At 34.4% G+C, this 27,154-nt stretch overlaps 1 protein-coding gene across 1 annotated transcript in view; it reads right to left on the bottom strand.

The window, feature by feature from the left end:
• Positions 1-10,320: 10,320 nt before the first annotated feature.
• Positions 10,321-27,154, bottom strand: part of LOC118183327 (U-scoloptoxin(01)-Cw1a-like) — a 35,841-nt gene continuing 19,007 nt past the window's right edge. Inside the window, exons 3-4 of the mRNA XM_035352828.2 lie at positions 19,090-19,115; positions 10,321-14,596 (exon numbers count right to left, since the gene is read on the bottom strand). Of these exons, the coding sequence (XP_035208719.1) occupies positions 14,315-14,596; positions 19,090-19,115 (308 nt within the window). The 3' untranslated portion in view covers positions 10,321-14,314. The remainder of the gene's footprint in view (positions 14,597-19,089; positions 19,116-27,154) is intronic.

Here is a 27,154-nt window from a genome sequence, read left to right as displayed (position 1 = left end):
CTAAGCCTAATAATTATTTTGATGGCGGCCATTGCTTGTTTACATTTGAATCAGCAGAGTAGTGGATTTGTTGCCAATCTAGAGAAACTTAGCTTCGCAACAACAAAGATAACACCTTCCTTTATTATTGCGAATTAAATCATGCTTAATCCTATTTGGAATTTTTTCGAGGAAATAAGTGTTTAAGATTTAATTCGTAATTTTTAATACAGATTTTTTTAGTTTTTATGTATTTTTGCCTTGTCGCGAAGTGAGAACTGAATTAATTGAATGAGAAATACTGAATCATCCGTGAAAAAATGTTTCTTTTTTTGTTCCTTGCTTAATTTCTTTTATACATCGTTCTAACTTTATTATAGTATTTCAAGAGAACATGTGGCAACGATCAGATAATATAAATTTTGTGCATTCTGAGTTAAAAAATGAATGAAATATAATACTGTTAAGTGAACCTAACTTTAGAATGTCATTATGGTAAACAAAATATAGTGAAGTTAACAGAGTGCATTTATTCTATTGTGGTTTATGCGCTATCGACGAAGTGGATTTAATTCAATCCAATAAATGTAAATGAAATGCAAGAAAAAATGCGTATAATTTAATGTTCCGTACAAGGAAGTCATGTAGTGTACACATCAATTTTTTTTTCTTAGCTATTGAAAAAAAGTCCTGTTCTTTGAATTGTTAAGTTTCAAAAAATTATTGGAGAATTTTATGAAAATAGTTTCAATGCCGTAGATGGGAGTTTTGCTAAGGATAAATATAAACATTCATGTAATCACCATAGTAAACCTTTCAGTTTGGCTTAATAAGTTAAAAACAAAAGTTACTAATATTTTTCGCCAAAATTCGTGAGATACTCCAGAATCAGAGAGCAATAATCTTGTGTTTGGCGTAGATTTTACTCAAGATATAAATTGATTTCGAGGGCAAAGAGGTACAGGTCCTCTTCATCAGGAGCAAAGAAATCTGCAAGACTGAAAAGCAGCCAATAACGAATTAATGCTGTATTAATTCGCGAAGAGCGATGTTACCTGGGTTCAACTGTTATATTTATACCCTACAGCAGCAAAGCAAACGACAAAGTATCGCCATCTGTCGGCAGAAATAGCAACGAAAGTGAACAATTAAGTTAATGGAATTTTAAAAGTGTTAAGAAGAACTGAATTGGACTTAAAATAATTAACTAAGCAAGGTAATATTTTTTAATATGAGAATCTTCAAGAAAATACAATTCTCCAATTGAAGAAGCTTTTTGAATAAGTTTTGCAGATCAAAAGACACAATTATGATTAGTTTTCCATCTATGCTGGCAACGGAAATCGCCACTTTCAAAGCTTGTTTAAGTCGAAAAAATGCGAAAATGTGATATTTTAAAATGTTTGAAGTTTCCGTGTATATTCCATTCCGTTCATGCTCTACAGTCTCTAAAATCCTGATGTCTCTACAGTGGCGCCCGAACTGAAAGGGTTGTGGATGATGACTCTCCACACCCAGGATTTAGCGATTGGGTTCTCTAAAAACCCCAGTCGCCCTTTAAAAAGGGGAGTATATAAGGTATTTCTCCCATTTTACTAGCGTGCCTTAGCGGCCGAGCGGTAAAGTCGCTGAACACTGGTAGTTCGGTCCGAGGTTCGAATCCCGCGAACGGGCTGGCTACATGGGTGTTTTCGTGGTTTTCCCCATGTGTAACGTGTATACGAGCCAGTTTCCCTTAGAAAGTCCTCCACGAAGGCATCCCTTTCCTTAGGCAGATAGCCCTAGTGTGCTTTGCCATAATTAAATACACTCCCTTTTGGTAAGGCCTTTGACAAATTGCTTCATCAAGCCTAACTTGATATGCAGAGATAGAAGAAGAACTTTATGCGGATGTATGAGAGCTTTTTGGAGCACACTCTTGGTTCCAGTTCTTAATGAAGCCTACTTGGCCGATCTTTCTTTATCCAATGATTTTCTCTGTCTCTGCTATCCCATTCACACACACACAAAAAAAAAAAAAAAAAAAAAAAAAAAAAACAAGGAAATTTTATATACCCTTCTCGCGGTCCTAGGAGCCACTATTTATCCATCAACTGTGAAAATTTAAAAGCTCCTTAAAAATGACTGAACAAGTGATCTAATTATTTTTAAACTACATATATAGACTTCCACAAGATATGGACATTCTACATATGGACATTCTTTCACTCTCTTCAAGACATGGACTCCTACATATAGACTTTTAGATAAACTTTTTATTTTAATTTTATTACTTTATTAATTTTACTACATATAGACATTCTACGTATGGATATTCTACATATGAACATTCTTCTGCATTCTACAAGATATGGACTTTTACATATATTTATATGTTGAATTCTACATAGACTTTATGTTTATATTTTATTTTTATTTTAAACGTTACCTGAGTTGAAAGTTATATTGTGCATTCAACATTTCTAATTATTTATGTTTTGAACATTAACCAATTGTAACGTTATATGTACACTAAATTGTTTTCATAAATGCCGCTGAGCTGCAAATAGCGGATAGTACCCATTAATAGAGCATACAAACCTAAAGTCTAAATGATGGTGCGGTTGCTCTACTGGTGGTCTTCTAACTGTCTTCTGTCCTAGGAGTATCGATATCATTTTGAGATCGCCTCATGGAATCCACATATGATCGTCGTATTTAATTTTATCGAAAATGAATTCCAAGGTCTTCGTACCGCTGTTTTAAATGGACAAAATTTACGACGGGTATTGATACATACGCAGTCCCATTGTAAAGAAGGACAACCCCTTTCAGGACGGGCATCCCATATACGCATTCCCTAAGAACGTCTCTTACAGCCGGGCGTCCCATCCACGCATCAGTAAAGATCGCATTCAGAAGACGGGTGATGCGTATACGCATTTTAAGGTGGAACGTTTTTCTGATGGCCACTAGATGGCATCCTGTGTCCATTACTTTTGAAATGAACACAGTTTTAGGTTCCTGACCTTGAGTTTGATATATTCTACTTGAGTTTGGTATTTTACTCATCAGCTGTTCGAGGGTGGGGGGATGCGGAGGGAAAGCGTAAGCAGAGGTGGGCTCCTTAAATCGCTGCGTGCTAATGACAACTTTGGAACTTTGCGGTTATACTGGCTTTCAGCAGGAAATTAAAGTCCTGCTCTTGCCAGTTCCTGATGTGATCCCATGTGGGGCCTGACAGAGTAGAAACCTGAAAGAAATTTTCTCTCGTGGAGGTAGAAGTGTGCTGGAGAGAGAAAAAGAGAAAAGAAGCACTTTGCTCCTGTACTGCTACATCTTGGATGGAATCCGCCAAGCAGGGGCCGGAGAAAGAAACTTCGGATGACCTATGTAGGATAGCCCGAATACTAACTGTTCATTCGTCGGAGCCAGTCACGTGGGAGGTCACCCTCCCAGAAACTGACCCCGATTGATGCTGCTTGAAAACCAGAAAAACTGGAACTTAGAATTCTGAACTCAAGAGGTGGGCGGCAAATGGGCGGAGGTTTTTGTCTTCAGCCAGGATTTCGTAGATAAGAATGTCCGTGAAATTAGCGGGATTCACATTGATAATATTATTAAAAAGGTTGTTGTTTATTCTGCTGAGGTAGTCCTGAATAGTATCTATTTTCAAGTCGGAGTGGAGAGTCCTATTCCGAACATAGTAAGGAGCTTTTGTGATGATTCTTAGCACCTTATTTTGAAGCACTTGGAGTTTGCTAATTTCGTTTGCTTTGTAGTTTGCCCAGGCTGGGGAAGCATACGTGAGAATGGGTCGGATGACAGTTTCATAAATCCTCTTTTTCAGTCTGAGGGTGAGGTTTTCATTCTTTAGGAGAGGAAAAAGCCTGAAAATGATCCCGTGTGCTTTTCCGCTTACTCTAAGCATATGATCCTTCCAATTGTAGTTCTTGTTAAGGGTAACTCCCAGGTAATTAGCTTTATCAACTGTAGGGATGATTTTGCCAAAGAGTTTAACCTCAGTTCTGACCCGTTTCCTCTGTCTGCGATTTCGAATGAGTAGAATCTTGGACTTTTCTGACTGAATGCACGTTTTCCAGCGACTGCACCACCCCTCAATAGCAGGGATTTTCGCCTGAATTCTTGACAAGGCATACTCTGGGTTTAGAGACTTGGTGGCTATCGCTGTATCATCAGCGTAGCTGGCTGCGAGAACATTTGTATCCTCGGAAAAGCAAGGGAAATCGTTGGTATAGATGATGTAAAAAAGCGGGCCTAAAATTGACCCTTGAGGAATACCTGCGTAAATATTTTTGACACATGAAGTTGCATTTCCAACTCCAACGGTGCAAGTTCTATTTTCAAGGAAGGACTTATTCTCGTATCTGATTTATATCCAATTCTTTTTTTTTATTCTATTTTTTCCTCTACTATGTACGGTCTTTTAGGGTTACTGTGCGGAGTTTTTTTACGTTTTGCATTGCCTTCAGTTATATTTCCGTTCCTCCTTTTCTTATTTAGGAAAGCCTCACCTCCAGTCTATTATGGCGGGAAGGCGCTATTTATCAGAGGAAGAATACCCTAGTATGGTTAGTGAACCATTTACTAACGCAAATGAGAGTACTGATTCATTTCTAAAGAGTTAAAAAGTGACACTTTTTCTAAGAGTTACAAAGTGATACTTCTCTGTGCTTCGAGATTTACCACGCTCGTTTTCATTTTAAATTTTGTTACTTCTTACTGTAAATAGTCTTTATTGTGTTCTTTTTAATAATTTTAAACTTTATTGATGAATTTTATCAATTAAAACTTTGGAATAATTTGAATAGCGCTTCCGAAAATTATTTTACAAGATAAGCAATTTTGTAAGTATATTTTCATGTAAAATAAAGAAAAAAATGTTTTAAGGGCTAATTTTAACATGTATAAGAGCTCAAGTAATAATCTAAGATGATACCAAAAATTACGATGCTAGAAGCGAAACTTTTGTTTTTCTGATTTTTGTTATAAAATTAGGCTTAGCGATGCAAAACCTCCGTCCTGTACAGTGAATGCCTTCTATTCTCTTCCGTCCCGCACGAGCGTCTTAAACAAAGTTGCGCCGTCGCGAAAAGGTTAAGGGCTACCTTCGCTCCAATTTTCTGTTAAGAATTAAAGTTAAAAATCACAGCCATCTCAGACTTGTGTAATTTGTCACTTGTACAACTTGCCAAATCTTACTGAGTTAGAATTCTTTTTCCAAGGTTAAAAAAGGCCCTTGAAAGGCAATGCAGTGCAAAAAGTAACTCAGAGAGATGGAAGAACTGCAAGAAAGTACAATAAATATAGTATAGTATTTTGACACAAAATCGGGCCTAAATATTAAAGATGAAGCTCTCATGAAATTGGTAAACATTGACTCAAGTTGCACAAATTAAGCTTACTGATAAGGAACTGTCTAAAATCATCTAAGAAGTTCAGGAAGGTACATGCAAAAATGAGAACTATAGTCTGACAATAAAACGTTTTTTAGTTAAAAACACAACGGGTTAAATATGCTTTGAAAGAGAGCTTGTAGTTATACCTGAACACCTCAAGACGTCAATTATAAAGATGTGTCGCGAAGGAACTTCTGGTCATTCGAGTGTCAAAAAGACCAAAGACAGACTTTCTACATATTTTTATTGTACGAGGTGTTACAAAAATACCGAAGATGTTCACGAAAATTTGAGACACGATAAAGAAATTAATATTGAGAATCCTTTTGCAATGCAGCTTTATCATTATCTTTGGGCTTTCGATTTAATATCAAAGGCGCTAATAATAGACGAAAAAACGATTTTTGAAAGCAAATGGCAATTGAATATTATCCAAAAGGCACAGGCCCACCAGCGGCCAAGTCGCTGAACACTGGTAGTTCGGTCCGAGGTTCGAATCCCGCTAACGGGCTGGCTGAATGGGCGTTTTCGTGGTTTTCCCCATGTGTAACGTGTATACGAGCCAGTTTCCCTTAGAAAGTCCTCTACAAAAGGCATCCCTCCCCTTAGGCAGATAGCCCTAGTGTGCTTTGCCATAATTAAATACACCACCCCACACCAAAAGGCACAGATGAACTGAGGAAAGGCTTTGTTGTGAATTATACCCAAGGAAATGGTCCAACATGGAAGAGATCTAGGCGCCGTCGGTGTAAAACTATTTGTTGAAAACTTAAAATTTTGGTTTAAAGTTTGGAACTTATGAGAGAAATTACCTTCTCTTAAACTAATTGAGAAGGCCGAGCTCATTAACTTTCGAATTTTACAGAAATTTTCCCTTTCGAAAAAGGTCTCTCCGTTGTGGGAGAAGTTTTAACAGCTTTAATATTATTGTTAATCTCTCGTGCATTTGGAGTAGAGGAATAATAATGTACTGGGCAATATTTGAAACGCAGGCTTGAGAACCGCATGCGGTTCTCGCACGAATCATGTAATTATTTTTTAAAAATAAGTTAATGTACTTTTTCTTCTCTTGTTTGTACGTCGCCATTTTCTTAGTGTAAAATAAAAGTTATTGCTGTGTTCCATCATTGTAGTTTACTTCAAATTGTTAAAGAAGTACCACACGGCCCAGTAGAATGGGAGATACAGAACTGCCCCCCCCCTTTTTTTTTGGCTCAGTGTACATCTTCATCATAAACTCTTTAGTGATCTCTCCAAATTGATCTCTAAATTGATAGCTAAGTCTATTGCATAAGCCTCTGGTGGTAGTGTTCCACTGTTACCTTTTAATGATGTTTATGCAGATATATAGCAGTTGATTTCCAATTTTTATTTATAAGTAAAATTTTAAAATGTAAAATTTTACATAAACTACCGTTTTATAATAACCGCTATATTTAAATCGCCAGTTAGTGTAGTACCAACGGAACATTTAAATCCCCCCCCCAAAAAAAACAAATATCTGAAAGGTTTCAGATTCTAAATTACGTCCTAATGGGCGTTTTTCTTACGTTTTGAGTGTTACCTTTATTTATTAAATATCATGTTCTTTGCACTTAAACCATAAAATTCAGTTCAATAGCAGTGTCGCAAAATAATTTTAAAATGAGCATAGCTTTGGAATTTCCGATACACAGTTCCGCGCGCTGGAGATAAAAAGGCTTTCCCCCCCCCTGTACAGTGTTGCCATTGCTCGCTTTGAAATCCTTGAGTTTGTTATACGAAAATTCGTTAAGTTCTACAAAATATGAAATCGATCATGAAACAAATTCCAGGACCGTTGTTTTATCACAATGCGAGAAATAGACATACATTTATGCAGATTTTACATTATTTAATTTCTTCAAATATAATGCAGGACTCTAACATTGGGTGGCAACAGTTTGAAAAGTGAAACGAACATTTATACTGAACCAACGCAAAATCGCAAAACGGAAACAATAGTCCTTCAGGGACAAAGCCCCTTTGGACTAAAAATTCGAGATTCAAAAACTCAAATCACAGCGCGCTTTTCTCGCCATTTTAATATATAATTGTCCTAACCATTGTCGTTTAAACATTCTAACTCAAAACTTCGGAAAGATTACTTTTTTTAACCCAACACAAATTATCATTATAAAAGGCCATGACTGTTGCAGTCTCAACGGACCTGAATCGCCAGTATCACCTTGAGGTGGTTGTGAGTGCTACACGCTTTATCTTTGGGAGCTGATTCAGTGTTCCAGGGTCTATCTTTGTTATTTGTGAAATAATGTTTATCTGTGTATAATTGTCCCCCTTCTGTACTTGCTTCATTCAAAACGATTCTTGAAAAACATAAAAACTCCGTAACTCTAGCCGAAAATTTTTGTCAAATTATATTGACAAAATGAAATTTCAAGAATTTTAATTGTGTTTTACACTTGTTAAATTTAATTTATTCGTAAGTGCTTCATTAAGACTTGCATTTCAAAAGTTTTGCAGTAAGCGCAAGTTTGAAATTTTTCTTTAATTAAACTCTAATAAACTTTAATATAATTTTAATAAACTTTAATAAACGCTTTAAATTAATTTCTTTATTAATAAGTAATAAATAAAATATTTTCTAATTCATATTATTGTTCGACAAAGGATTCTACATATGAGAGAGATTCTAGAATCTCAGAATTCGGAAATGAGAAAATTTAGAATTAATCCTACTTCTTTGTAAAGTTAAATGTAGTATTTGGTTTGACTTGGTTTATGTGGTTATGGCAAACTCTCGAGGGCTATCTGCTTAAGGGGAGGAATTCCTTCGTGGAGGACTTTCTAATGGAAACTGGCTCATATACATGCTGCACATGAGGAAAACCACGAAAACGCCCATGCAGCCAGCCTGTTCGCGGGATTCAAACCTCAGATCGAATTACCAGTGTTCAGTGACTTTACCGCTCAGCTGCTGGTGAGCACAAATGTAGTATTTATTTTATGCAGCAAATATTTCACTTTAAATTAGTTGCTATAATACAGTACAAAGTCCGTCATCCGTACTCGTCGGGACTTCGGCTATTCCGGATTAGGAATTTTCCGGATTATAGATCATCAATTTAAATTTGGTAAGATAGCATGCAGAAATTATACAATTAAAAATATCAAACCGTAATTTATGAAATAAAGAGCAATTATGATCTAAAGGGTATAAAAATTAAAAAAAAAGAAGCTTAATATTTATTTGTATACTTTATTAAACATTTCTTTCAATGTAAGTTGTTTAAGTTGCTTCGTTTTATGTGCTAATACTTTCTCTTTAATTCTATAAACAGACATAATTTCTTGTTCAGTTACAAAGTTCCGCTGTTCAAGTCCTGTAATTGCTGCGCCGAGAATATCGACTAACTCGTCAATCGAAATTTTTTCGTTTTCTTTCTTCTCTATCATAAGCGCGCATGTGTAAACGCTTTACTGGCATGTGTAGCGACTGGCGCATTAAACGCGCATGCGTAATGCGTAAGTTTGTGGCTTTGAGGTTATAGATCATTCCGGATAATGAACGTCCGGATTACGGACTTTGTACTGTACTTTTTTAGATTATTTTTTAAATGCCCTTACGCGCATGCGTAATGCGTAAGTTTGTGGCTTTGAGGTTATAGATCATTCTGGATAATGAACGTCCGGATTACGGACTTTGTACTTTTTTAGATTATTTTTTAAATGCCCTTAAGGTTTATTTTGTTGTTGTTTTGTCTATGTATTTCATGGAAGAGTGGCTGCCACAGCCTCAAGGAGGTTGGTCTTCTACTTCCACCCCAATTTTGAAGGAGAGCGAATCGGGGAGGATCTCCCTCTCCTCTTTCCTACCACCAAACCACACCAGAGGACTTTCGCCTCCCCACATAGAGCGCCCCCATGCCGCAAAGAAGCTATACATTTACAAACATCCATTTCTCCGGGATTCAAACCCGAGCCCTTGGTACCACAGTAGGCTTCCCTAACTACTATACCGTCTGAATGGTTTAAGGTTAATGTAAAGTAAGATAATGTACTATATTTTTTTTAGATTACTATCATGATGTTTGTCGTTGCAACATACACAATGATATCATTTTTGCAATTTTGATGTCCTGTATGATTTAAGTTTTAATGAACTTTATTCATTTTAAAACAGTAAGGTTAAACCATAGTTAGATTGTATTGATACCCGATTTGGATTTTAGGATTTGTTCTGAGTTATTAAATTTTAGATCTAATTTACTAATATTAATTTTATTTCCAATCGCGGGCTCTAGCTATTAATTGGCATTGGCCGCTACTAACGGCGGAAGAGGTGGTGTTTTTATTATGGAGGCAGCTAATAGTTGGACGCCTCCTATGAAGGGACGGACAAATTACATCCATTCCTTCTAAGGGATTCAAATCCGGGTCCATCGGTACAGCAGTCAGTGTCATTAACAACATTTCCTTCTGAGCCGCATTTACTAATATTAACGTTTTGCTGAATTTCCTTCATAACTTTCATTTTTGAAATTAATTCTATTTCAAATAAATTATTTTAAATATTTAATTTACTCTACAGTAAATTTACATCAATTTTTCCTACATATCGTATCTTTTTTTAAAATTCTCCTCTTGTTCAGAATCCTAATTATTTTAAATGCCGTGTTAATTTAGTTTCGTTAAGGTATCCTATTTTCAAAGAAATGACAACATATATATATATATATATATATGACCTATGTATTTAATATAATACAGATGGTGTTAAATACCCCTTTAATTCACATATTGTTCAATTTATTAAATGTTTGTGAATATGGTGAGGAAATTAACGAAGAAATATTTTTAAACTGTTTGATATGTATAACCAGAAAAAAATGCGTATACATAAAATATCATGCTATATACTATAAATTAGATGCTTGTTGAATATTTAAGAGATTTTTAAAAGTTATCATGTTGACGTACTTTTATTACTCAGTTAAAAGCATATATGTTTTTATATCACATCAATGATTAAAATAAAATCTTTATACAAGACGAATGTTTTCATTCAACTGCAGTTTGTATATAAAATTGTAGTTTCATATGAGTCACAGAACTCATTTAGACTGCTGATGTACATATAATACAAAACCTCAAGCAAGTGGTGAATACAATTAATCTCATTATTTTCTACTTAATTAAGAATTTTGAATTATTGAAATAAAGCAATGTACAGTACACATAATTTAACTAAAACTCAATTTTATATTGAATTTATTTTCAATAGAAAAGGAGTTAATGAAAGCAAACATACTTTTGCACAAAAACACTGTTAGCACTTATAAGATGACGCAAACAATACTTACAACCATTTATTGAGTAAATAAGAAAATGAAACAAAATCATGAAATTAAATGCATGAGAATAAATAGCAAGAGATTCACACTTTATTTTATGAATATGTTTTCTTCTCTCTGGGCATTAAATATCTCTTTGCCCTTTTCTTACGATATTTGAATTAATGTTTTTTGGCTTTACGGTTTTACCACTAACGGATATAGCTGGGTTTTCCTTTTATGCATCTAGATTCTTTTTTCTTTGAAAATCGTATATTAATTATATAATGCCAACATGAAATTTAATTTTGAACTAAAATTACGTAAAATTCAAAATTAACTGGAGTGTATTTTCAAATGTAAAGTCTCTCTCTCTCTATATATATATATTTATATATATGTAATAATAAAATTCCATAGTCAAGAATACACTTAAAATTCTAACTGTATATTCTTTTCATTTTTTTAATGGCGACGGTCTATTATTTGAAAATACGTGGAATAAAATCCACAGCCCCGAAGTCAAGTTGTTTTCCCGCCTTTTTTCTACACGTGCAGTTATAGAATGTTCTGGAGATATTTAAAGCGAACTGGAATGCCTAACGAGGCTTACGTCACTTTTTGGGAGCTCTGCCTTTCCAGAGGCTATAAAAGGACTCGCAAAGGAATATCGGGGTCTTTTCTTTAATGTAACGATGCAGTAAACTTCATACAAAAAGTTATTAGTAATTCGTTTTTTATTTACTCCGGAAATATGATTTTTGTAACTGCTATTTCTCCTGACCAATAATAAATGGATCCCGTTTTTTAAATTTATCGTCTGATAATTTAAGCTACGACTACATCTATATTTCTTCGCCATTCTATTTACTCCGGACGAAAGCTGGTACATCACATATATATATATATTTACAGAGGTTGTCTATTTTTAGACGACCTTGCTTTGCTAGTAAAAAATTGTCTGCTTGCAAATTCTTTTTTTAACTGCAACTATATTTTTGAAAGTATAAATTATCGTCTGCTTCTTGACAGTTTTGTTTTATGAAAAATCGCGCTTTTAAAGAAGCAATGTATAAAAAGGTTATGTTTGTACTCTTTCCGAAGAACATTATCGTATCTAATTATTAAAACACGGTGTGAAAGCCATGTTTTTTCGATATTGAAACCTGCGATAAATAATATTGTCAAGAAAAAAGGGAAAAAAGTCAAAATTGGGCTTCAAGTTAAAACATTGTTCCAAATACATATCCAAGGAAAAAACAGAATGTTTCGAATATTGAAAAGGTAAGATCTTTAATATTAAAAGAAAATACGCCTTCCCGAACGCAGAACTTGCTGTAGAATTCTTTATGAGAAGCATTTATCCAGACGAAAACGAAAAAAATGTTCTCACAGTGGATGAATCTTGGATGTACTTAAGAAACTGCAATAAAAAGAGACTCATTTAGAATCGCCAAAGAGGAGAAAAATCTAAAACATGGTTCAAAAAAATTTAAAGGAAGATTTTAAAAGGGATTTTTGATTTTGGCTGGTTTTTCATATAATGGCAAATTAAAAATAAAGAGAGAAAAAATATTATCAGGAGTATATTTTATATCCAATTTTTAAATATAAAATATCTTCTCTTTGCTCACAGTGCCATGAATCAGTAGAACCGCATCAAGACAAAGTAAACAACCACACGTCCAGATTCACAGAAACGAGTATCAAGGTCACATCCCTACTAAATCTATCACCCGTAAAGTTTTCAATTTTTATCTTTGAAAAGAACGGATTGACCAAACATCGAACTACAACCCCGCTTGGCTTTTGGATAGCTGTTCAGGAAAAATGGGATAAAATATCTGTTTCGATACTATAAAAGGTTTTATTCTCTCGGAAATTGCTGTGTTGAAAGATAATGAAGTATAAGAGTTATCAAACAGAACATTTAAAAACCCAAAACGTTTAGGTAAAATATTTATTTAAATGTATTGAAAATCGTCTAAAAATGTGCGAACTGCCTCTGTATATATGCAAACATATGTTACCGTGAAAGACCGAAATTGGAGAATGTCGACTTTCACCGGAAAATATCAACATTCACCAAATACGTCGGTGAAAGACCGAATATTTCACTACATTTCTTGTATATTCGCACTCTCACCGGTGTATGTCGACAATCATAGATATGCTCTGGTGAAAGTCGAAAAGAGAGGTCATAAAGTGCCATAATAGTTTAAGTAGCTGCAATAAATAAGATTTGAATCACATAATTTAGTAAGTTTTTTATGACTGTTATTTTATTTTCTCATTTAGAACGTACTGTATAATTAAGTAAGTTTTTAACTTCTATTATTTTCCTTTCTCATTTTGAATGTATTGTGTGTTTTAGGTTCTCATGTTCTTAAGTTCTTATTTCATGTTTCAAGTGCGTTTATTCGCGACTGAATTACGGAGAAGAAAATATAATATTGTTATATGTTCAACATTCACCATTAGTACATGGTGAATGTCGACATTGACCGGTGTAAGTCAGAAATAAGAGTATTTGGAAAATATTTAGGACATACATTAAGAGACTATGTGAATGTTGACATTCACTGGTGAAAGTCGACGTTCTCCAGATTTCGGTGTTTCACCGTAACATATATACTATTTAAAACTGATGTTATGTATTATGTCTACTACTGAGCGTTTTTTATTTATCGTTATTTTACAGGTAGAAACTTTTTAAGCGCTTATTCAGTACATTCGGTCATACTGTATTTCTAATGCTATTTAGCTATTTGTTTGTATTTTTGTGAAGGTGAAAACTTTCAGCTTTTGGCATTTGTGCGATTTATTGCGTAATTGCATATAATTGTGCGATTCCACATAAGTGAATTATTGTTAAGATGCGGTGACTTCGCTGCCGGATCAGATTTGTGTGAAGTCTTTAAGTAATAATTTCTGGATTTGATTGTCGGATGTAAAATTATTCCAGGAGTTTACGAATTTAATTTACTGTATAGAAATTTTCTATTGCATTTGATTAATATGAAAGGATTCTTTAAAAGTTTCGCCACAACAGCCGTTAGAGAAACTTATCTTGCAAAGTACTTCAAGCTAGCAAGTAATAATGTATCAAATATTACGTGTTATCGAACAGTCATTTCTTAGGAGTAATTTCTAGGAGTAAAGAGTAATTTCTTCAAACCTTTCATATTCACTTAAACCATCCAGTATTCTTACATTTATAAACGTAAAATGTCTTTTGATTTCGATGTAAAGATAATATTACTGTCATCTCTTTCTGATAGATCTATCGCCTGCTTACGTTATCTCAAGTTTGCTGTCACTTAAATTATCTCTAAGCAGCATTCCATCAGCATATTTAATTAAAAATTAAGAACACGTCAGCAAACTTAGAACACTTAATCATACTCCTGCAAGTTCTGTGTTACCTCAGATTTTGCAAACTCACAGCAGTGTGGCATTGGTTATTTTTTTTTTTTTTTTGGAAATTTTCGTTTAAATACATCAGATTTCAGTTTAGTTTTAGAAATAAAAGTTATATGGCTCAATGACTTAGTGGGCTAAGTTTTAGCTTGTTCTAACTCTGAATTTGAGAGTTCCACAGCACAGAAATATGGTAACATGTTCTTAAAAATCATTTTCTTCAAGTGCAAAGAAATTGTCATTAACAGAATATAGTCCATCGGCTGTAGAGCAGTCAACATTCCACGGGTAATCACAGACCAGATATGCTTGGTTGAATACGGTCTGGTTGGGACACAAGAAGGTGAATTTGTTGTTGCCAAATGCACCAGTACAGATGTGAAAGACTTGGCAATTTGCTTCTGGATCTGCATAATAACCATAAGGTCTCCCTTCACAGGAGAAAGAAGTTGGAGGCGGTGATTCATAAAATGGTAACAGCTGTCCCTGTAGTAAGAAAGTAAATAACGTTAGAGACCTTTTGATAAAAATTCGAGTAACAAGAGCATTGAATTAGATTTTATATTCTTGAAAACATTTCTTTCATAGAATCATTTCATAACGATTCTGATAATATTAAAGTATGCAGATTTGGAATGAAGTATATGTTCTATTAAATTATAAGTCAAACAACAAAAATCAGCGTTATATTTTGAAATTTTCACAAAGAAATTGTGTTTTGGTTTCATCAACAGATGCCACCAGTAGCTTGACTCCTCAATCACTAAATCTTATTTCGTTCATTTGCGCTTTTGCAGCTGAGGATGATGGTTCGGTAAAACCATCGAAACTAGTCCTGTGAAAATTTGAAAATATAACGCTGATTTTTGTTGTTTGACTTCTAAATTAATACTTGTTCGGCGTGTTATTGTATCTTAAATATATGTTCTGTTAAGTGTTTTCAAACATTATCATTTGTATTCACATATCACTGTACCTTTAGATTAACCACTGAATGATCTTTTGACGATTTACCACCAGAATTGCCAAAAGTATTAAAAATTATAGATTTTTCCGTTAATCTAAAAATTACTCTTTCTTAGTTTTAATATTAAAGATACCCATTCATGAGAACTATCTTTACTTTAATACACTGACCTTAACACGCACGACACGCTTAATGCTTTTGCCGACAGATCAGTATTATGCATGTCGCATAAGCATTATGCGTGATACGCTTATGCCGACACGCATAAGGCTTAATTGCATGAGCTGGCCACTGTAATTTTATTAGTCTGAATTACTCCAAAAAATGCGAAACATTTCCAAAGAAGAAACTATCTTATATTTAAATGTGTGACAAATATTATCGTATTTCTGTCTCAATCGCGAACTAAACATTATTTATGACATTATCAGCAAATACACTCTATAACAAAAACAATCGACGCACCACGAAGGAATCATCCGATTGCTTTGAAACATGCAAAGGAAAACTAAACATTATTTATGACATTATCAGCAAATACACTCTATAACAAAAACAATCGACGCACCACGAAGGAATCATCATCCGATTGCTTTGAAACTTCGTATGCATAAATATTTTGACCAAATGATTAAAATTTGGTGTCCACTGAATGAATAGTGCGATCTCCAGCACATCGGAACTGCGCATCCAGCACATGTATATAAGAAGCTGCTCTTGAACTGTTGTTAAAAGTTTCACTTCCATTATAATTTAGGGTACCTTTCAACGACTGAAGAAATGGCTCGTCGCAGGATTCGAGCTCATTACGAGCGACTGTCAGAGTTTGAAAGAGGTCGTATTCTTGGACTGAAAGAGGCAGGTTTGGCAAATCGGAGAATCGCTCGTTGCGGGTTAGTTAAAGTTGAAGCGATGCGGCGATTAGGAGATGCTTGCAAGAATGGGTGGACAATACCAGATTTCAGCGTCATGACAGTAGCGGTCAACCTAGGGCTACAACAGATCGGGAGGACAGAGTGATTGTCAGATCAGCTGTCACAGCGCCTGATTCATCGCTATCAACCATCAAACGTGCGACCCGCACAGTGTCCACCATGACCTTTCACAGACGGCTGGTAGAGCGAAATCTACGCTCGTGCCGACCGTTGCGCCACCTGCCACTCACGCCTGCACACTGTCGAGCCAGATTACAGTGGTGCTTGACTCGATCAGGTTGGAATATACGTTCCCCTGCCAGTAGGCTTCAGCGACGAATCCCGCTTCCAACTGTGTCGCGATGATCATCGAAGACGTGTCTGGAGACTCCCAGAGCAGCGTGCCGATCCTGCTTTCACTATTGCACGCCACACAGGCCCTCAACGTATGGTCTGGGTTGTAATTTTCCTTAATAGCCGGACTCCTTTGGGCGTCATCAGAGACACACTTAGATCCCAACCGTACGTCGACGACAATATGAGACCTGTTTTGATACCGTTCCCTTTGCAGTACCCTGGCCCTGTTTTTCAGCAAGATAATGCCAGACCACATACGACACGTGTTGCTATGAGCTGTCTTACAGCTTGTCAAATACTCTCTCGGCCAGCCAGATAGTCATATCTCTTTCCCATCGAGCATGTCTAGGATATAAAGGGAAGGCGACTGCATCTACCAGGGAATGTTGATGACCTAGCCCAACAATTGGAGCAAGTTTGACAAGGAATCCCGCAGAAGACCATCCGGGAGCTTTATCAGTCTATGCCACGCCGTATGACAGCTTGCATCCAGGCTAGAGTTGGGTCAACATCTTATTGAGCTCGTTACTTTGTAACTATGTAACTCTGAAATAAATAATTCAATTAATCTGAAATTTTAATCATTTTCTATTCTGTACATAATCTTCCTATCCACCAATCATTGTTTCCATTGGTCTACACTTTCTTGGTGCGTCGATTTTTTTTTTGTTAAAGAGTGTATGTAACTATTATTTTAAAAAGTGTAATTTATATTATTTAGTTCATGTATATGTTATGAGATATATGTATGTACATATGATAGGCGTTCATCTATAGGTTTTTATCTTCATGTCTAATTCTGGTTCTAGTCAATATAATTTCTCGAAATATATATATATAACATTTGCTGTAGATCAATCGAAATCTCAGACCTAAGTATAATACATTTTTAATTCATGTGTTTAAAAACATAACTGCGAGTTATTATGCATAGAATGCAACATAGTATTTTATACCAATTTTATTTGTTTTTTAATAATACATTGTGTGGTCCGGAACTTTGCAGCAAATATTCATGTATTTTGAATATCAGTTTGTAAGAAAACAAAATAAATATTATTTCCAAAATTTTATAACTTATGTACGTAATTACGAGGGATAAATATACTATATATGGTAATAGTTTGAGCAGAGTGATTCCTAGAAATCACATAGAACTGCAGAAAAGGTGACCCACCAGAGGTACATTCGGCCACAAACGTGAACGTTGCTGTGACCCACCGGTGGATCACGTGACCCCAAAATCAATCCTATCACGATCCTACTTTGGGTCACGCAGTAGTTCAGGCGTGTTTTAATTTCTTATAACGTTATAAAATGGTTTTATGCTTCGAAGCTTAAGGAATAATGCGTAAAAAGGTAGTTATTTTATAAGTGCCTCACTTCATAAATAGCAAGTTGGGTTTAGTTTATTTGATTATGACAAAATAATTGACGGCTGTCTGCTTAAGTGGAGGACTTTCTAAGAGAAACTGACTCGTATACACGTTATACACGGGGAAAACCACGAAAATGCACATTCAGCCAGGCCGTTCACCGGGATTTGATTCGAACACTGGACCGCAATACCAGTGTTCAGCGACTTTACCGTTCGGCCGAAGGTCGGCTCGTGACTACGGTAAACGAGATAATACCACTGAAAATCAGTGCTTTAAACTGAAAATCAATCTGTGACCAATACTAACCAGACTCATCAGATCTATCCTCCTAGAAAATCACGCTTTTAAAAATTGCGAATTAAAAAAAATGGAAATGCATATTTTCGTAAATTATATTACTAGATATTCGATGTTTACTTCTTTTCAAATAGATTAATAACATCAACATCATAAATAATAATCCCTAAAACTTTGTAGGGATTTATTTGAAGTAAAAATCGAAAAGATGGTCCTTATAAAAATTGCGTAATAAAACTCTGACAATACATCATTTATTGTTATCTGTTGAGCACTTTTTTGTGATTTAGATTTTAACTCACGAATAGATGTTCTGCATTAAACGTTGTTACTTAAATCGCAACGTTTTTTAAATCAAAATTACTAGCCTCTAAAATTAACCACCTTCCTGAAGGAACCCAAATAACTAACAAGTCATAAAATTCGGTTTCATTTTGCAGCGGGGCAGTTTCATTTAATCTCTCTCTCTCTTTTAAATAGCTTTAAAGTTATAACGAAGGGTAAGAGTAGATCTTCGTTATTTGGGCTGATTCCATGTCATTTTTCACATGTATGTAATGTTAGTATTAAATATATGTCGTATGCATCAGTAAAACATTTTGAAATTATCATATTTGTTTCAAATACAGCATAAATGAAAATCAAAGTAATTGATTTTAAATATATGTATACATAAAAATTTAAAGCTTATGATTAAAAAATACTCTAAAATAATTTCGTTATTGAAATTATATAACTAAAAATTAGTTACCTAAAAACAAACGAATTTTTGTGTGATGAAAAAATGTAAATTTTTACGCGGTATAAAAATTAAAGAGAAAGAATTTAGAAAGAAAATGCTATTTATTTTAATATAGACACTATTAGTTTTTTTCGTTTGTTTTTTTTGTTTTTGTTTAAATCTGAATTGTTAACAAAGAAATATAATACATAGATGTATTCTACAGTAAAACATGCAGTGTAAATAGCTCTATAAATGACTCAGATTTGAAGCATATGAGATACATATTTCTAAACATTGGATAGTAAGACAGTAAAGTTATTATATTTTTAAATTTGACTCACTTGAACGTAACTGTTGTAAACTGCTCCTAGAAAAAATAAAAATTTAATTAGAAACAAAATTTTAATTGATTCAAAATTTATTTTAATTGTGTTTAATAGATTATCATTATCATTATCGTTATAAAGGCAAAGCCCTGATCCTCCTAGCCGGCCGTATGATCAAAAAATGGGATTGGCCAGAAAAAAAAAACATATAAAGTCCAAAATCTGAGTCTCAGTGCCGAATTCCAAATTCTATCTTTGTTCGTATTTATAAAATTTTCATTATTGTCTCTGCAAAATCTTTCGAATTTTAATAGTTCCTTTTAAAACCTTCCTTAAAATTCTTTCTATATTTATCTCTTGTATTCCGGGTAAGCGTACATTCATCGACGAAGTGCCTGGGGTCCCCAAACTTAACACATATTAATCATTTATCATTATTCTGTAGATGGAACCGATAAAAATAACTCTGGAAACGCCCATGATTAGTCAGTACCTGATTTATATCAACATTATTTATAATATTCATCCTCTTGTTTAACTTTATATTTTTCATTAACTCTTTTTTCGGTACTATTCGGTTTCGAGGGCCGTAAAAAATCGTCAGACTATTGTTGATGCTAGTGCTGCCAAAAATAATTGCGGCAACCCTAACGCAAGAAAGGAAGTATAATACCGTCTTTTTCTGAAAATAAGACATCCTCCGAAAATAAGCCCTATCGTGATTTTCGGAACCTTTTGTAAAATAGACATCCTCCGAAAATAATCCCTAGTTAAAATAATGTGACAAAAAGAATCCGTTAAAAAATGCGGTTGATTTATTAAGTAATAATATGTTTAGCTTTCCTAATACTCGTATTTCAGAGAAATGTTTGAAACAAAATATTCCGAGAAATTAATTGTTTACCTCTACAGTTCGTTTCAAATTAATTCTTGGAATTTATCTTAACCAGTTCACCGTTTGCCCCGAGAGAGGCATCGTCATCCGTTAGCGTCGGCAGACTCTCATCGGGGTGAAATTTGGGCTGAACCGTAACCCCCGAGACACATACGACGCAGCGACGATAGCTATATCTCAAGACACGAGAGATTCGGACCAAAATGGATTCAACAGGAAATGGATTTGGAAGCAAATCAGAATATAATTCAGAATTTTATTTATGACGATGTTCCAGAAGAAGATGACATGACTGTAATTGAATAAATTTAAATTTCTGTATTCTGTGTAAAATAAATATTAAATAAAAATATATAAATATACTTTTATTTTTGCCCTTCCCCGAAAATAAGCCCTAGGGCGTATTTTGGACCAAAAATGAAAGTAAGACAGTGTCTTATTTTCGGAAAAAGACGGTAGTAAATAACTATCTAAGATTGATGATTTAATTTAGATGAAAGGTTAATTTCATATAATACATTTTTATTATTATAATTTATATAAAAAAGGCTAAACATAACTGAATGGAATATATAAGGAATTTTCTCCCTCCTTCTATAATGCCTACGGGGTGTAACGGCTGCACACTCGGCACGTATCGAAAGGTCCAGGATTCGAGTTCCTGCGAGGGCACTGCCTATTTTTCGCATCTCCTGCTTTAAAATAACCTAACGACTAAACAGTGTAAAGATAATCTAAATAGATAATAGCCAAAGGCTTTCCAGAGTAATTCAAACTCAAAGTTGGCTCTTAAAGCTTCACCAGAGTGAAATACTGCAGAAGCTTTTGAGTCTAACGGTGACTCCCATGTTAAGCAGATGTAATAAATGGAAAATACAAAACATATACAGCATTTGAGCTTACTATCAATTTATTCATGAACATTTCTAAAAGCATTTAAATCAATTGGTCACATATATAAAGAAACTACCCATAAGAATCTTACGTGTTAATATAGGTACCGTTCTGGAGCTTATTTTGATATTTTGCAGAGAGAAACGTAAGAAAATTAACTTTGATGGCTTATTCGAACCATGGATTTTCCGATTGCTGTTGCGGTATACTGTCGCTTAAGCTTTGTTCACCCACTGCTTTTTAAAATCATAAGTAGTCGAACCCGATGATCATACATCTGACATTAAGTTTCAACGAAAGTAAAATTTCTTTTTACTTCCTTGTACGAAGTAGAGGAAGTATTGTAATCACGGAAAATTCCGGGTATCACATTTCAACGAAAATATCCATTTCAGCCGCTCTCGAATGCAATTTAACGATGTTCTTGCGTGACATCGGTACGTAAGAACAGAATAAAGGATCCCCCCCCCCAAAACAGAATATAAATTTGGTTTAAAATGGATTCAGAAGGGTTTTATTCGTGACGTCTATACGTATGTACGTATGTATCGAAGGTATGTATGTATATATATCTCGCATAACTCAAAACGAGTAGCCTCAGAGCATTGAAATTTTGTACGAGGCGTATTCAGAAACTAAGTACCGTTTTGAAAAAAAAAAAAAAAAAAGTAAAACAATTTTTTCGAATCCAATTTTATTTTTACATGAAAATACATGTCTTAAACTATTTTTCAGCATAGTTTCCGACAATGATCAAACACTTGTCACAGCGGGTGAAAAGTTTTTCTATACCATCGTCAAAGAAACTTCCCGCCAGTTTCGATAACCACGACTCGACAGCATTTTTTGTGTCATCGTCAGATCCAAAGCGCTTGCCACCAAGCTCGCGCTTCATGTGCAGGAACAAGTGATAGTCGGACGGCGCCAAGTCCGGGCTGTACGGCGTGTGATCGAACTGCTCCCAATGAAACTGTCGAATTAACGATTGAGTGACACCAGCAGTATGGGGCCGAGCATTGTCATGGAGCAACACAATTCCTTTACTGAGCATTCCTCTTCGTTTGTTTTGAATGTCACGCCTTAGTTTTGTTAAAGTCTCACAATATCGTGCCGCATGAATGGTTTCACCTCTGGGAAGAAATTCAGTAAGCAAAACGCCTTTCCTATCCCAGAAGACAGTGCACATGATTTTTTGTGATGACATTGTCACTTTGAACTTTTGTTTTTTCGGAGAATGAGTGAGTCTCCACTCCATGGATTGTTGTTTCAATTCTGGTGTGAAATGTTTCATCACCTGTCACAAATTTCAGTCTGTCACCAAGTTTCATCACCTGTCACAAATTGGTTTAAAAAGTTTTCTCCCTCATCACTGTACCGCGTGAGAAATGTCAAGGCACTACTAAGTCGCTTTGTTTTGTAAACATCAGTAAGCATTTTTGGAACCCATCGGGAACACAGTTTGCGATAATTCAAGCGGTCAGACACAATTTCGTACAAAGCAGTACGTGAAATTTGTGGAAATGCCTCTGAAAGAGTTGTCATTGTGAAGCGTCTGTTCTCATGAATTGCTTCATCAACTTTCCTTACCAAATCATCGGTGACAACAGAAGGCCGACCACTCCGAGCCTCGGCGGGGACATTTGTTCGATCTGCATTAAACATTCTTACCCACTTTCTCACCATTCCATCACTTATCGCGTATTCACCGTAAACTTCTGTCACTTGACGATAAATTTCGGCCGGTTTAACATTCCTCGCGTTCAAAACTTTAATTACGGCACAAATCTCACAGTCAGCGGGAGAACTAATTGTCTTAAACATTTTGAATGTGCACAGCAAACTGAAAACACAACATACAGCAACCAAAATGGCGACAATTGAAAGTCAGTGAACAAGAAAGATTAGTGCGCATGCGCGAGACGCCTACCACAGCGCTTCGGCGGCGCTAGAATGAAACGGTACTTAGTTTCCGAATACGCTACGTATATAGGACTACTATAAAATGTAGCTGTGCACCTCCATTTTTGGTTGCAATCGGGTTGCAATCTGCCGAATCAAAAGTATATTTTATATATATATATAAACTACGTTCACAAAGTTTAAACACTATAAGCTAGTAGGTCCTCCTTAAAAATCTTGTATTTTTGATTAATAGCAAATCGCTATTTATTTTATTTTATACATTTGCCTATCCAGGCCATTATGCATAGTTTTTCTTACACCTTAATGTGTTTTTCCAAGCGGACGCCCCGGGAAATGGAACAGAGAATTGAGACTAAAGTTTTTGACTTAGTTTTTTCAGTTAATATTCGAAGAGTTTCATGTACAGTATCAATTGTCTGTTTCGACGAAACGCGATATGGAATTAGTTGGATTCGAAAATCATAATAAAATTTTACCTCAAGAGTCGGTAATGAGATTCGAATTGGGCTAATTTACCATTTACCGCTTTTTTGTTTTTGTATTTTAAGTCTTATATCACACTTTTAATCTATTGTTTAAAGTTTGCCTTACCTTGATCAACATATTACTTACAATTAGATTTGAATTTTATTTCTAAATAATCTAATGATTATATTGTTTATTTAATGTTTACACTTTTCATTGCACTTTATTTTACTTATGTTAAAATATTTTTTTCACCGGAACCTCAGTTTCTAAGCTAATTTTAGCGAAAGCACTAAGAATATTCACAACTCTGTTACTCGGCTTCGGAAGCTCAGTTTTTTTTATTGTTATATGTTGGTAAATTGTGCATTTTTTGCTTTAAAATGATTGAATTATGTGGTTTCTATATTCAAGTTAAGGTTTTTTTTGCCTTTAATCTGCTTGCAATAGTAGTAGAATTATCAGCAATTTAAAAGTAAAGTGCTACTAAGCCTAATTTTGTTGGCCATAGCAGCCATATTTGTTTACATTTGAAACTTAGCAGAATAGTGAATTAAGTTACTTTCTGCATCTGCATTGTCTTTTTGCCGAGGGAGGGGGCCCAAAAGTAAACTTTCAGTTTTGTGCACCGAAAAATCTCCCTTCTTGTCCGCTGACCAATTTGCTTATTTTTGCGTAGAAACTCTAATTTTAATTGTAAAAATTGTTTTTTAATTGTTTTAACTGCATTTGGTGTTTTATGTTTTTCTGTATTTTTATATTTTTTATGAAGATATTTTATGTATCTTTGCCTTCCTTCAAAGTGGGAAATGAATTAGTTGAATGAGAAATTTATCTCTAATGAGATTCGAAGAAATAAGTTCAAATGAAATGCAGCAAAAGATAGGTATAATTTCATATTCCGTACAAGGAAGTCATATGGTGAGTGAGTGAGTGAGTGAGTGCACCGCTATGATGGCTTCCGACCACGGACATGAGGTGTACGCATCAGATTTTTAACTATTTTAATGTTTAAATATTAAATGTGGGATTCATATAATTTAACATTCTAGACATTTATGGCAGGGTAAATGCGTGTATAATTTTTATATATGTAGCCAAATATCTCATCAGATTTAACGTTATAATTTGCCGTCACAATAATTTGAAACCTGAGTATTACTCTTTCCTTTCACGTTTCGTGGAATTATCTTTTTCGAAAGAATAGCATTTTAAGGAAATGAATGGTATTCCAAACATCTGAAAGTTAATGTTAAAACTAGAAAATATTTTACATTACGCCCGAACAGGCGTTTTTTTAACTTTTGTGTTTTATCTTTCTTTATTATATATTATGCTCCTCACCCTTAAACCATAAAATTCAATACAACAGCAATATCGCAAAATAATTTTTAAATGAGCATATCTTTAGAATTTTCGATACACAGACTCGCGCGATGGACATAATTTTTTTTTTCTTTACAGTGTTGCCATTGCTCTCTTTGAAATTGTTGAGTTTCTTAATCAAAAATGCTTTAATGTTTGACAAAATAGGAAATCGATAATAAAACAAATTCGAAATTCGGGCTTCCAAATGCCCATATTCGGCGGAGGATTACGTTATTCAAAACTGGATGGCTCTAAGTACCGTTGTTTTATCACAATGCGAGAAACATATATACATTAATGCCTATTCTTCATATTTAATTTATTTAAATATAACACAGTGTGATAATATTTGGTGGCAACAATCTGAAAAGGGAAAGGAATATTTAAAGTTTTCGACGCAAAATGGCAAAATGAAATTAATAGCCCTTCTGGGCTAACGTTCTTTGGGCTAAAAATTATGGTCATCTATATAATTCTGATTTTCAAAACGCATTCAAAAATATTTCCAAAACGATTTCCATTGGAATTCTGGAAATTTGTGTCAAAACTTCCATCATTTTTCGCCAAAACTATTCATTAATTAAGAACAGCAAGATAAGAGAACAATAAATCCCCTTTTTGCTTTCATTCGATTCATATCAATGTTTCATCGGAAAAGAATCGCTGGTATTTTAAACGAGAGTGATGTTCGGAAATTCTGACAATTTGTCGTTGCGTGACCGCAAATACCATTTCCCAGCGAAAAGGTGACACTGTTTAACTTTTGACACAAAGAGGGGAAACTGCGTGAAGGATGTGCTATCAGATAAGCCTCAAGAACAACTGACTCTGACCTGGATCCCAGGAAACTGAGATGGAACACTAGCAACGCGGGAAAAGTGATGGAACAATGGACACCCTTGCTTAATTTTGCGACTTTCTATCACGTGATGTTACAACTTCTTTCTCAAGTGGATTCCATTTCCATTAAACGTGTGGAATAAAGCTGTGAAATCTTTTTAAATGTTATGCAATTACATTGAACAATTCATACCTTTTACCTTATATTTCATTAATTGGTAAGCCCAGACGATTTCTTTGTTTCCTTACATTAGAGAATGTTTATTGTGTTAAAATATGTTATGAAAATTTTTAATACCAGGAAGTCGGAAACAATTTATTTATTGCAACAAACTTACTACATGTTTTTTGTACCATACGTGAATAAAAAATATCTTGACTTATTTGGAATATCTAAATGACTAATATTCATTGCTGCTTTATATAATGTTTTATATCTGTAAAGAATATTAAATCTATTCATTCTTATTATTACCCCAAAGGAGCATTAGCTCAGAAAACCTATTAGTCTCGAAATGGCATTTTGCGTCGGTTCCCTAAAAACCGCATATCACTTTTTACATTGTTGCCACCAAATATTATCTCCCTGTATTATAAATAAGGAAATTAAATAATGAAGAATCTGCATGAATGTACGCATGTTCCGCGTAGTGTGAAAAAACGACTGTACATAGAACCATCAAATTTTGATTAACGTAATCCTCCCCCCGAACATAGACACCTGAAAACCCGAATTCTGAATTTCGAATTTGTGTTATTACCTATTTCGTAAAACTTTAACTAATATTTTATTAACAAACTGAACGATTTCAAAGTGAGTAGTGGCAACACTGTACGAAAACACAAACGTTTTTATCTCCAGCGCGCGAGATTGTCTATCAGAAACTCTAAAGATATGCTCTCTTTAAATATACTCTGTGTAGTATTTTGAAGACGTAATGATAATCGCTTACAGTCTCATTAAGGATTAACCATAAGTCTTATTTAAAAAATCTGATGTGTACACCCCATGAATTCCTTGTATGGAATATTAAATTATACGCATTTTTTCTTGCATTTTATTTAACCTTATTAGATTTAATTAAACCTACTTCGCCGACAGCGCATAAACCACAATAGAATAAATGAATTCTTTAAAATTCACTTTGTTTACCATAGCGACACTCTGGCGCTAGGTTTACTTAACAGTATTATATTTCTTTCATATTATAACTCAGAATGCACAAAATGTATATCATTTAAAGAATTATCTAATCGTTGCCCCATGTTCTATTCAAATACTATAATAAAGCTAGAACTATGTATAAAAGAAATTAAGCAAACAAAACAAAACAGAAACAGTTTTTCACAGACGATTGAGTATTTCTCATTGAATTAATTCAGTTCACACTTCGCGAGAAGGCAAAAATAGATAAAAACTCAAAATATCTATATTAAAAATTACGAAGTAAATCTCAAACGCTTATTTCCTCGAAAAAATTCCAGAAAGAATTAAGCATGATTTAATTGGCAATAATAAATGAATGCGTTATCTTTGTAGTTGCGAAGCTAAGTTTCTCTAGATTGGCAACAAATCCACTAGTCTCCTGTTTCAAATGTAAACATCAATGGCCGCCATTAAAAACAGGCTTGGCGCCAATTAAACAACTTTAAAATTGCTGATAATTCTAACAATATTGCACACAGATTCACTAA

This window comes from Stegodyphus dumicola, chromosome 2, assembly GCF_044657685.1.
Source record: "Stegodyphus dumicola isolate Sdum_Otavi_A_Nest chromosome 2, ASM4465768v1".
NCBI classification, from domain to species: domain Eukaryota; kingdom Metazoa; phylum Arthropoda; class Arachnida; order Araneae; family Eresidae; genus Stegodyphus; species Stegodyphus dumicola.
This window is presented reverse-complemented; position numbering and strand designations above follow the sequence as displayed.